The 12,628-nt window shown below is 29.2% G+C and overlaps 2 protein-coding genes across 2 annotated transcripts; both read right to left on the reverse strand.

The window, feature by feature from the left end:
* Positions 1-226: 226 nt before the first annotated feature.
* On the reverse strand, positions 227-1,887 carry LOC106770659 (PTI1-like tyrosine-protein kinase At3g15890). The gene is made up of 3 exons (XM_022784835.1): positions 1,618-1,887; positions 976-1,526; positions 227-842 (listed from the first exon to the last, which is right to left on the reverse strand). The coding sequence occupies exons 2-3, from the start codon at positions 1,254-1,256 to the stop codon at positions 227-229; spliced, it is 897 nt and encodes a 298-aa protein (XP_022640556.1). The 5' UTR covers positions 1,257-1,526; positions 1,618-1,887.
* An 8,176-nt stretch (positions 1,888-10,063) lies between these two features.
* LOC106770660 (transcription factor bHLH36) lies at positions 10,064-11,813 on the reverse strand. Its single transcript, XM_014656459.2, has 4 exons — positions 11,177-11,813; positions 10,718-11,065; positions 10,542-10,614; positions 10,064-10,384 (listed from the first exon to the last, which is right to left on the reverse strand). Exons 1-4 carry the CDS (start codon positions 11,507-11,509, stop codon positions 10,347-10,349), a joined length of 792 nt encoding a protein of 263 aa, XP_014511945.1. The 5' UTR covers positions 11,510-11,813; the 3' UTR covers positions 10,064-10,346.
* Between the last annotated feature and the right edge of the window lie 815 nt (positions 11,814-12,628).

Raw genomic sequence — 12,628 nt, forward strand, 5'->3', positions numbered from 1 at the left:
GTATTTTACTTGACCTTTCATTTATATTAAACACTACTCTAGAATATTTTGGTCACAAAAACATCTTAGAGTAGAAGAGATGGTAAAATCATCACATGATATGAGCATAGAGAAAAAAAAATATATAACACTATGAAATTAAGAACTTGACAAATATATTAAATATCCATATGATTTGGTGATTAAGAAGAAGAATTATTATAAATTTGAGTAACAAAGCAAGAGTTTATCTTATTCTAAGTTTATGATCATCACTTGGTATTTTCAAGTTGGAGTGTGTTATTCTAATCTCTCCATAGTTTTCTTCATATTTATCATATTCTAAATTTGGAATATCTTTTTTTCTCCTTCCAATGGCACCCTTGAGCCAGTCCACGACCTCTACCATGCTAGGCCTTTTTTCTGGATTACTTTCTGTGCACCTTATAGCTATCATGATTACAGATTTCAACTGCTCTAAATCAAATCGTCCCTTTAATTTTGAATCAACAATATGAGTGAAGTTAGCCTTTTGAAGATGAGGTGTAACCCACTGAACTATATCCCTTTTCACTCCGCCTTGAAGTTTCTCAATTGGCTTCTTCCCACTCACAATCTCCAAAAGCAAAATCCCAAAACTGTAAACATCACAGCTCTCAGAAACCTTCCCCCACATGGCATATTCTGGAGCCAAATATCCAAGGGTGCCTTTAACCCTTGTTGTCAGATGGCTTACACCCTCTGGTATCAGCTTAGCAAACCCAAAATCAGCAACCTTCGCTTCAAATTCAGAATCTAAAAGAACATTGCTTGCTTTTATGTCTCTATGAATGATGTGAGGATTTGCCTCATGGTGCAAATACCTTAATCAAACAAAAACACCTCATATATTTATATAAACCACAAAGTTTAATCAAAGAAAAGGGTTGCAATATATGTGAAACATGGAAGTAAATCAATTTTCTGTGATTAAAAAGAGGTGAAAGGAACACATACACCAAGCCTTCAGCTGCTCCAATTGCTATGCTCATTCTTCTAGGCCAATCTAACAAACAATCTTTGGCAAGTTGACCATGCAAATGATTGAGCAAACTGTGATTAGGCATGTAATCATATACAATTAACCTTTCTTCACCTCCTGCATAGAATCCACGCAACCCCAACAAATTCTTATGCCTCACCCTTCCTAGTACTTCCACTTCCACTGCAAACTCCATCTCTGCCTTTGCAGTCATCATCTTCAACCGCTTCACTGCGATCTGCAAAGTTCCATTCATTACAATGCATTGCAAACAAATGTCTCATAGCTCAAATTAATTAAGGTTTACCAGAAACGAATAAAATACTCAAAGTTTTAAAGAAATATATTATATATATGTATGAATATAATTGCCTCGACGCCTTTACTTGTTCGACCCCAATAAACACTTCCAAATCCACCCTCTCCTATCTTATTATCTTGATGGAAATTGTTTGTTGCACGAAGCAACTCCTTCAAGGTGTATATTTCCCATGGATACTCCCTTTTCTTCTGCTCCTTCTCGTTTCTACACAAAAATAAAATACGCAACTCAAAATATGTGCATATTATTAGGAGATTATCATCACAAGACATGAAGTAATTTGATGAAAGCTTACTGTATCTCGGATTGCTCTTTATCACAGAGAAAACAACTGAAACATTTAAACCGCATTTCTTTGTCTCTCTAGGAATTCACAACTGGAAAATTGATGGAAATTTTTGAGGGAAGTGGGAAGAAGAGAAAAAATAGATTTGGGAGGAAAGAACAAAAATATATCGGCAAATGCAAAGAAACAATATAAGAATTAAGATGACGACAAAGGGCTGCTGCCTTGGAAGTCAAGGACTTTGAACACAACCCAATTCAGTGAGTATTATATAATCAAATGGGTGTATGCTTCTGTTTACAAGCTTTTCTCAACCCAAATTTCCATTGAAAATGTCACACCTTTATAAATATTACTGTCGGAAGAAACATTCTTCAACGTTTTATTCAAGACTTATGTGAGAAAAATGTAATTGCTTCAGTATAGATTGTATTAGTGGTAATTTAAAAATCTAACGAAAGGATAATGATGCAAGCAATCGAAGCATAGCTAATTCTTTAGTTGCTTCTAGTAGAACAATTTAAGAGCGGTCATACAAAGCTAATGAAACTGTAAATTGTGTTAGGTTTGTAACCAGTTGACAAAAAGTCTTAATCAGAGACAGTTAGCAATTGCTTGTTCATAATAAGAAAAGAATAGTCCATAATTGTGCTTTTTGGACAAGTACTATGAGAATTGGGGTCCAAGGAGTTTGATGTAAGCAATACAATTTTTTCTAACATTAAATTACTAAAAACAGTTTTATAATTACTTTTTAGATTATCATTTTCTTCTTGTTCTTATCTCAACCTGTTTTTTAAGGTTAATAAGTCAATTTACATCTTCATTATAATAAGCATTGGGCCACACGAAAATAAAGAGAATATTTGTTTAAGAAATTGTTCAAATTAAGAAGTGTAATTTAATTTAAATTGATAAAGATACTATTAAATTCAAACTACTCTAAAATATAATAGTTAGGACATGAATGAATATTTTGATATTTCATACCCATCCAATAAAGTATTTTCTTTTTTGTCACATTTTGATTAAGTAGTCAAACATTTACTTCATCAACTAAAAAAGTTTTAAAGTTTTTATCAGTCTATTCATTTAATACCTTTAAATTTATCAATGCTCATATTATTGCTAATAGGGTGAAGTTAGTTGAATCAAGATATAACGGAATTTCCGTATTGATAAACATATTTTTATACACCACTTAATCTATATATATATATATATATATATATATATATATATATATATATATATATATATATATATATATATATATATAAAAGAATCTTATTTATATCCTTCAAATTTGTCTTTTAAAAGATGAATATTTTCTAATTTGTCTCATTTTTCTTCTTCTTAGTCAAACAATAAAAATATAATATTTCTATTATATCTTACTCCTGTTTCTATTAATTTTATTTACGCACAGTAGACTATTACATTCCAAAATTGTCCAACTTGAAGGATAAAGAAAAATATATATTATTGAAATAGCTTTATACTAGGACTCACTCTCTCATTTTTTTATGGTTGAAAAAATACAATAGAAAAAAAAATAAAACAGTTTTAAGCTAAATTTTATTTCTCATCTAAAACTAAATAAAAGAAAATGCATTATTATATATGTTTTTTTCCTACTAATAATATACTTATATTTCTTTTGTTGGATATGATACCATATGTTGGAAAAACGATGACCTACACAAATAATTTTACTCTTCAATCTATTGTGGGTGATTTTTATTAAACCTTAAGGCTTAAACCCTCCCTTGGTCCTGATATTTGTGTGAAAATCTCAGTTCGGTCTTCAAGTTTTGAACTGTCTCAATTGGGTCATAATTTTTGTAAAAATACACACATTTTACCCCAACCGTTAACTGATCTCAAACGGAGTTAAGTTTAGCTGACGTGGTATGTTGACGTGTTGGCTTAATCCCTTCTTGGTCCTCGTATTTGTGTGAAAATCTCAGTTCGGTCCTCAAGTTTTGAACTGTCTTAATTGGGTCATAATTTTTGTAAAAATGTACACATTTTACCCTAATCGTTAACTGATATCAAACGGCGTTAAGTTTAGTGACGTGGTAGCCAGAGGACATGCTGACGTGTATTATTTAATTATATGAATTATTTTTTAAAATAAGTAGTGTTTCACGTGGCATAATGCCTATTATTTAGTTTATTTGAATTAGGGATTTTATTCATCTCTCTGATAATTAGGGATTTTACACATATTATCTCGTCGGCTCAAAAAATAAAGTTACCGAAAAACTCGCGTAACCAGTGCAATCAGTCTCACAGCCTTTTCTGCAAATGAACCAACTTGGTAACCAGAAGGTTCATCACCAGCCTTTAAGCTATTTATTCCACTGATAGCAGAAGATAACTGTTGCACAGTGAGATCAGTTAGCGATTGGGGTAAAATGTGTGCATTTTTACAAAAATTATGACCCAATTGAGACAGTTCAAAACTTGTGGACCGAATTGAGATTTTCACATAAATACAATGACCAAGAAGGGATTAAGCCAAACGTCAACATACCACGTCAGCTAAGGGGTAAAATGTGTGCATTTTTACAAAAATTATGACCCAATTGAGACAGTTCAAAACTTGAGGACCGAACTGAGATTTTCACACAAATATTAGGACCAAGGAAGGGTTTAAGCCAAACCTTAACAACTTTTAAATAGGTGCAAATTGGGCCTTGGACCAATTACAAATAATAAAATCTGACAAGAAAATATAACTTACCTAAAAATAAAATCTCCTTATTTTATCATAAAATAATATTCTACCTGATAAAAATCTTTAAAATTTAAAAGTTTATCCCAACAAACTCTCTGTTGCAAAAAACGGTGACTCACACAAATAATTTTACTCTTCAATCCATTGTGGGTGATTTTTATTAAACCTTAGCAACCTTTAAATAGGTGCAAATTGGACCTTGGACCAATTACAAATAATAAAAACTGACAATAAAATATAACTTACCTAAAGATAAAATCTCCTTATTGTATCGTAAAATAATATTTTATCTGATAAACACAAAATCATAACTACCCATTCCTCTTTTATCTTTATCAAATCAAACCAAATATTACTATACCCAAACCTAATAAAATAATAAATCTCTAAAATTTAAGTTTATTCCAACATCTTTTACACACGTAACGATATTAATGAATTTTTCCTGCCATTATCTAAAAATAAATTGTTTAGAACAAATTTATAAATATGATTAGTAATAAAAGCATAATCAGAATAACTTGTTTGAAATTATTTCTAAACATGTCAATACTTTCTCATATTTTATATATCTCTATATCATCTTTCATTTTCTGAGTCATCTTAAATTTTATCTTATTTTAATTAATTTAAATTTGTTAGCAATATAGCTTAGTGTGTTAATTAGTGTGTGAATTCCAAGTAATATTTTAGTACTTGAGTTTTAATTTTTCTTATGAATAATAAAAAATTCAATTTTGATGTATTCAATATATACATTTTTAACCCTTAGACTTTTCCAAATGTGTTTTTCCTCATATTTGCTTGTTTTCTTATGTCCATATCCTATATTATGAACATCATAGATTATCTTAATTATTATTGGTCAATCAAGGTAAGTAAGATGTCAATTTATGACCCGTACAATATAGAATCAGTAGGTCATATGTAAATGTCTCTTATAAGGTCAAGGATAAGATGCCATGTTCGAATACTATTCTAATTTATTTATGTAAATTGATTAGTTCTTAAAAATTTGGTCTGTCTAACATAAGTACAACCATATTAAGTTGAGCTGCATCAACATATGTCAGATGAATGCAGCAAATAAAAACGTTGGATACTTTTCGGCTTGGCTTTATTATATAAGAGGATTTGGATCCTTTCTCAAAATATGGGCTTGCATTAAGGCAGATATAATCTTTTGCTTCCTGCACCCCCACAATATCTTCGTGTACACTTTAAAATTTTTGAAATGATAATTTTATTCTCCAGAAAAGAAAAGTGATTTCCAGATTACAGAATACAATTTTTGAAACGAATTTTTTAGTATGAATTTTTCAGAATATGTTTTTCGGAACATAATTTCCGAAACATATGAAATGCATTAATAAATAAATTGTTAACCATTACTTTATTATATTAAAAAAGTTTACATTCATTTATATATTTTAAATTAATCTAATCTCTAATTGATATCAAATTTTTAATAATAAATACAGCGTAGGTATAAAAACTGTGTTGTTTTGATTATTTGAATATGCTACCATTATTTTTGTAAGCAAATCTAATTTTGTATTGTAAAAGAGGTGTTTAAACTCATATTTGTATGACATAGCAATCAAGTTGGCTGTAAAGTATATTTGTTTTACGTGAGAAACATGAAACATTGGTATGTAAAGTATGACTACTGATATAAAAAAACTAAACAGATAGATAGTATCAATACATGTTAATTAACGATCTTTTGTTTTGTATTGTAATTAAGATATCCTTTCATTATCCTCGATTTTATCCCATTGAATTTAGTTTGGTCTGTCACATGCACCATCATATACACTTGGAAAGTTTTGGTGAGTGTAACAGGTTCAAAATATCATATTGTGTTAATGGAAAAAAGAAAAGTTGTGTTGGGAACCAATTGAGTGTTATATTTTTCCAGCGATTCTTTCTCAAAATATGTCAACTTCTCCTACTTTTCAGGATATTATGTTATTGAAAAAAAATCAAACTAACAATTTCTTTCACATTTCTTTTCAACTTTAATATCAAATCAACTTTATAACTAGACCTATAACCAAAGATAACATGATCAAAATTTATAACCACAGCTAAAACATTCCTTCTAATCCTTTATCACAATATATTATCTAACCTCGACCATATATTTTACTTTTTAGGAATTTTATTGTTTTATAATAATTATTTCACTTTAGTTTATTTTACTTTACACATGTTAATATAATTTTAATGATTGTTGAAAATGTTAGATTAAATAATTAAAATTTGGTTAAGAAAAAGATAGTCATTTAAAAGACTTTATTGCTTGAGGAAACATATTCTATAAGAAAATATATATATATATATATATATAAAATATATTGTCTTAAGCTTGATTTTTTATTGGCTTAAATTAAACTATATATATATATATATATATATATATATATATATATATATATATATATATTNATTTCACTCATATGAGACATGTTAGTTTCTTAGGTGAAGAATGTAAAAATGAGTCATAAATATAATTTTTGTTTCAACCTATTATATTTTGTAAATGGAAACCTAGATAGAGAATATATATAGAGGTAAGTTTTGGATTACAAAATATGTAGATCTTCTTAGAGTAACTTTCACACATCAAAAGTTTTTCTACTAGTTCTCCTTTTAATTAAGATGGGAGGTAATAAGACACAAATTCATGCATAAATATTTTATTTTTGATTTATCAAAGACTTATATATATATATATATATATATATATATATATATATATATATATATATATATATATATATATATATATATATATATATATATATATATATTTCTTACAAAAAATTTATCCTTTTCACACAATATATTTTAAAAAGTGATATTTTTTAAATTAAATTTAGTTTCTTACAACTTTTTATTCAGACATAAAATGACATGTTTATGTATTTTCGTTACAAAATTAATGCCCTCATAAATACAAATATATTTTCAAATAATTTATACTTTTAGGTTTTTATTAACTTTGAGCTCATCATTCTATACTTAATTAAATAGTTTTCACTAAAACTTAACATAATAATGTTTAAAAAGAAAAATTAGTATTGTTTTAAAAGTTACAATGAAATGCAAGTTTGTGGCACTTTTGCAATGATCCGAACTCTAATGATGAAAAGTAAGTAACTTGTCTATACAAAAATATATTGCGTATACTATAGTTGTTGGGAGTAGAGGGGTCTGGATAAGATCATATGACAAATTAATATGCTAACCGAGCATGTGTTAATACCTCAATTGAATATATATATAAGTAGATTCATTAATAATCAGCCAGTGTTCATAAAATATCAAATAATGCTGTCGGAGAAGTACTTAAGAATCATTGTCAAGATTAGCTTAGTTGTCATATCTTTGCTTCCCTGATTTAAGTTGCTTTGTCTATACTTGGTGGTTACCAAACCATCTTCGGGTATTTATTTCATTAAATAATATAATACTTGAATAATCTTTGGGATACCATTTAGTTTAACACATACATCAAAATCAAGTTGTTTAATGCATGATGGACCCAGATAGATATTGCAATAAATTGATATGAAATAGATTTCAACTGATTTTAAATTGTGTAGGATACCAAAGAAAATGTTCAAACTGATTTTCTTTATAGATAATATTAATGTCCACTCAATTAATAAGGTTTACTTAATTTTAACACAAATGCCACAGTTAACACGCATACATTTCCAATCAAAGGTAAATTAGGAGATGCTCTAAGTAATTAGAAAGTTTAGTTGTTAATATATATTTTATACCATGAGAACGTGACTTACGTATGATGGGAGGGGAATGTTTTTCTTTTTATTTAATTTATTACAATTGCTGGGACTCATTTTTGACTGAAGCTGCATTTCATTAATTTAATTTCCATATAACATGATTTTTTTTGTAGTTTATTTCCATCAAAGTGTGCTGCACAAAGCTTACCATATTGTAGATAAATTTCAATCTATGTATGCAAGTACTCGTGCAAAGGACTTAATAACAAGTGATGAGGAGAGTAAAAGAAGTGTTAAAAATTGCCACAAAAAATAGAAAAAACTATAACCCATTCCAGAACAATATTACTGATATATACATGACTATTCATTTACTACAGTGTTAAATAAATTGGTAGGCCCTGAGTTTTTCAACAACTATAAAATCAAAGTAATATTAATTCATTCTCAAGTAGCTTAAGCTAAAGATGAAAACCTTCACAAAACCATAAATCTATACACACACATGAAATGTGCACTGAATATCTTCTGATATTGTTGGAAGTCCCACATTAACTAGAGATAAGACCAATTTATAATATATAAGTGAGGTACAATCCTCACCTTACAAGTCGGTTTTGTAGAGTTGAGTTAGGCCTAAACCTCACTTCTAACAGATATATCCACTAAATGGTTCTCGCATGAACTCGGGAACTTAACGCAACACGTTTGATATGGTAGGGATTTCGTCACCTACAATTACTATTATAATATTTGTATATTATTTCACAATTATTAGCTTTACGTGTATATTATAAATACTTATACAACTGTTTTCTAGTTACAATACAAATAAAACCAGACGACGAGGTTACAAAATGCCACTAATGAACAAATCCTTAAGCACAGAATGGACATATCCTTTTGTTTCCACTATTGAATTTTTTCCATATGAAGGCCCTAGGACTGGAAGGGACGATGATGGATACAAATATTTAATAATAATTTCATTCCTTCGGCTTACTTTCCATTATAAGCAACAAAGCACCTTAAAATTACATTTCATTATATATATACATAGCCAAATTATTTAATTGACAGTTCATTGAGCTGTTATATACAATTCTAATGATTGTAGTCACTAGTGTTAACTAATCAAATTATGGTAAGCCAAACGGGTACTTGGTACGTAGGTTAGATGTGGTTGGATATAAAAGATACATTCTTGGATTTTTTGATGGAGTGTATGTATTTGAGAGTGGTCTAGTATAATATAATATTGTGAGTTTATAAAGTATTTATATATGTATTATATGTCTATTCGGTTAATCATAAGTTGATGTTTAATCATCAAATTGGTGATAAATTATGAAATTCAAATGATCAACCAAATGTCTCGACTATAAGTTATTAAGTCTAGACATTTTATTTAACAAATTGAACGATAACTTATCAAACCAAACTATAGTTCATCATATCTAATAGTCTTAATAGTATTAGATCAATCTTAAAACAAATTAATTGAAGGTTAAAATATGATTATTTAGGTTTGGACTATAATTAGATTAACTTTAATTAAAAACATATCACATGATCTATAAATAAAAGTTTGAATAAGAAAGTAGATTACGCATTTATTACAATATCCATTCTTATCTGTCTAAGTTGATTTGAGTTTGTCATTAGAATACCTTTTTCATGTATCACCCAAACGGTTTAGAGATCCAAGAGACTCATTAAACAAAACTTGAACTTTAGACTATACATTGAAGAATTGGGCAGCGAAACAATATCTATTTTCTGTTTTATCCTAAGGTATATCCAAGATTGTTTCTTTGTAATTTGGATACATATTTAAATATGTCATTCTTCTTTGGCTGATAAAGAAAAGCAAATTGATTAGCACCAGCACAAGTCCAAAGAAGTTTTAATACTATGAACTGTCTACCGAAAACTTACCTTTAAAACAGTTGAATTCAAAACCAGAAAGTAATGCAAGACGTTACTAGTCAGAGTGATTGCATAACATTCAACTACAATGCATGACATGGTTCTGATTTCCACTAGAAAAGAAACTAAACGAGCTCATGGAATACCGTTGCCATTTTTGAACTTTACTCATTCAACTGGATTCGCCTCAGAGTGTTCCAATGGACATGACAACCAGCTACTAGTGGTACAATAATAGCATGTACACACGACTGAAGTTAATTGTCCAGATCAGAAATATCAGCACACAGTACATCTTTCACAAGATATCAGCAGTTTTCAGATTCAGATAGTATCTCCTCCGAACCTACAATTGTAACAAATGTTATTATTTATTAACTCAGATGTATATTATTATAAAAAAATTCTACTGTGTATGAAAAAATAGTTTTCCTCATGTAAATATTCAGACAAAATCAGACCAAAAAAATGGAAATTTTGTGCAGATAATATAACATTTGTACATGAAGATGATATCGCTTCGACAAGCTTCTTTTGCAGTTCAGTGTAATTAGTCCCAGTCATCGTATGTGGAACCTTCAAGAAAGATTATGAAAAGACAGCAAGAATCAAAATTTGAACTGGCATCATAACGCCATGCATGCTCATTGATAATTGAAATAATTAATCGATATGGTACCTCTATTCGGATAGTGTGTATGAAGCTGTCATCTGTTTTGGTGGAGGTACAGTTGACAACATCAAGCCCTTCTTTAAGCACCATATCTATCACTCTTGACAAAGGAAAGACATATTTTCTGAAGCTGTAACTACACTTAATCTGAATACCTCCCGGAAAAGGATGAACAATGACACATATTGGAAGATCTGTAGTGCTAAAGCTTCCACTATCAGAAACAACAACAGGACTCAAATTGGACGACTTCTTAAACTCGTCTCTCTTAGCTTGCAACTCTTTCACTTTATTTTCAAGGTGTTTGATGTAATTTGCACCCTCATGCATGTGATCAGAAATTGAGCGTTTTCCCTGATGATGGTAATCAAGATATAATATCTATACTCAATATTGTAATGCCCTCAATGGCTTATGTATATTAATGAAATGAAAAATACCAGAGATATAAAAATGGTGTTTTACCTTGATATATTGAAGAGGCAGAAGAGATCTAAAGTCGGTGCAAAGCCTGGTCATTTCTTGCCTTCTTTGTTTTTCAGTCTCTCTATGCATCCACCTCTTGTTTTCATCCATGGTGGTGGTCTTATAATCTTCCTTTGTCCAAGCTGGTAACTTTCCTCTCTGCTCGCCCTTGGTAGTGCCCATTTGAGCTGTACAGGGAATGGGAGCACTACCATCGAGCACAGGATCATAGAAGATCTGATTTTCTGGAGGGGTTGTTTGGATTGGTTGGGAATAGTAATTATCAGTTGTAATCTGAAAGTACAACTCATCAGTAGGGTGTAAAGGATTCATCGTAATCTGGTTGGGGCACTCAAAGGTTTGGTAATTAGGGTTTGTGATCGATTCCCGTTTGACTAATATATATCCTAGGATCCTCAAATCCCCACCCGCATAAGATAAGAATCCATCTTACCTGCCATATCAACGTTCTTGTTTCTATTTTCTTTGCTCTTTTGTCTTTCTCTTATTAGTTAATATTATCTTGTGGGGTATGGTGTTTGCACTACTTTGATGGATCATCAAATTTTAAACATAGCCTACTTTGAAACTTGTTTGATTTACATACCAAATTTTTGTTCCGACTTTCTACTTTGACCTTGTCGGTTGGTACTCTGTGAATCGAATCTAGCCCAACCTTCAAACTATTTCAACAATACAAAGCTGCCTATGTGATTTTTCCCATTTATGGTACATATATTCAAAGAAATTCAATAAACTTTATATATAATGATTAATGAGGTGTTTTTAAATTAATTTGAGTTTCCTCCCTCTCAATAATGCATATCATTAACATTTATCCAAAAAATAGATTATTAGGTAAAATTTCAACTCCAATTATAATAAAACTTCTAATATATATGTATATACTAATATATATATATATATATATATATATATATATATATTGCTGTATTTAAAATAACATCCACGTGTGTACAGAATTGTTATTTCACCAAATCCAAGTTTTATTCTAAAAGCAATCATATACAAGCTACGTTTGGAAATTTTTTGTACGGATCGATATTACTTAAACCTCTCATCTTTCAGCTAAAATCCTACTAGATTTAAACACGCTTTAATATTGTTTTACTGAATATGATAATTTTTTTACTTTGCAATTCAACTCTTTAGGCTTTCTTAGGTGCAATGTGAATTAATTAATCGATTAGATTTTCATATGTAAATGTTAGTTATTAATTTTGTTAATGAAAAAGCTGAGCACTCTTCTTTTTAAACTTTTTAAAACCAATTTTATATTTCTTAAATGTTGGTGGAAATAGTTGAATTCACAACTTCTCTTATTCTTTTTTCTAATTTTTATCACTAAATCAACTTTATAACTTCATAATTGATATTTAAAAAATATTTATAAATATTTAAACAACATCTATAATGTATCTTTAAGACTAA

This window comes from Vigna radiata, chromosome 8 (genome assembly GCF_000741045.1).
Source record: "Vigna radiata var. radiata cultivar VC1973A chromosome 8, Vradiata_ver6, whole genome shotgun sequence".
In the NCBI taxonomy this organism is placed as follows: Eukaryota; Viridiplantae; Streptophyta; class Magnoliopsida; order Fabales; family Fabaceae; genus Vigna; species Vigna radiata.

Bases quoted from the DNA above. Each gene is read 5' to 3' on its own strand.
- LOC106770660 (XM_014656459.2), bottom strand. From the start codon at position 11,509: ATGAATCCTTTACACCCTACTGATGAGTTGTACTTTCAGATTACAACT. The intron at 11,066-11,176 runs GTAAAACACCAT...TACCATCATCAG, and splicing joins TGCCTCTTCAATATATCAAG to GGAAAACGCTCAATTTCTGA. The intron at 10,385-10,541 runs GTACAAATGTTA...TTACAATTGTAG, and splicing joins CGAAGCGATATCATCTTCAT to GTTCGGAGGAGATACTATCT.
- LOC106770659 (XM_022784835.1), bottom strand. From the start codon at position 1,256: ATGAATGGAACTTTGCAGATCGCAGTGAAGCGGTTGAAGATGATGACT. The intron at 843-975 runs GTATGTGTTCCT...TGTTTGATTAAG, and splicing joins GGAGCAGCTGAAGGCTTGGT to GTATTTGCACCATGAGGCAA.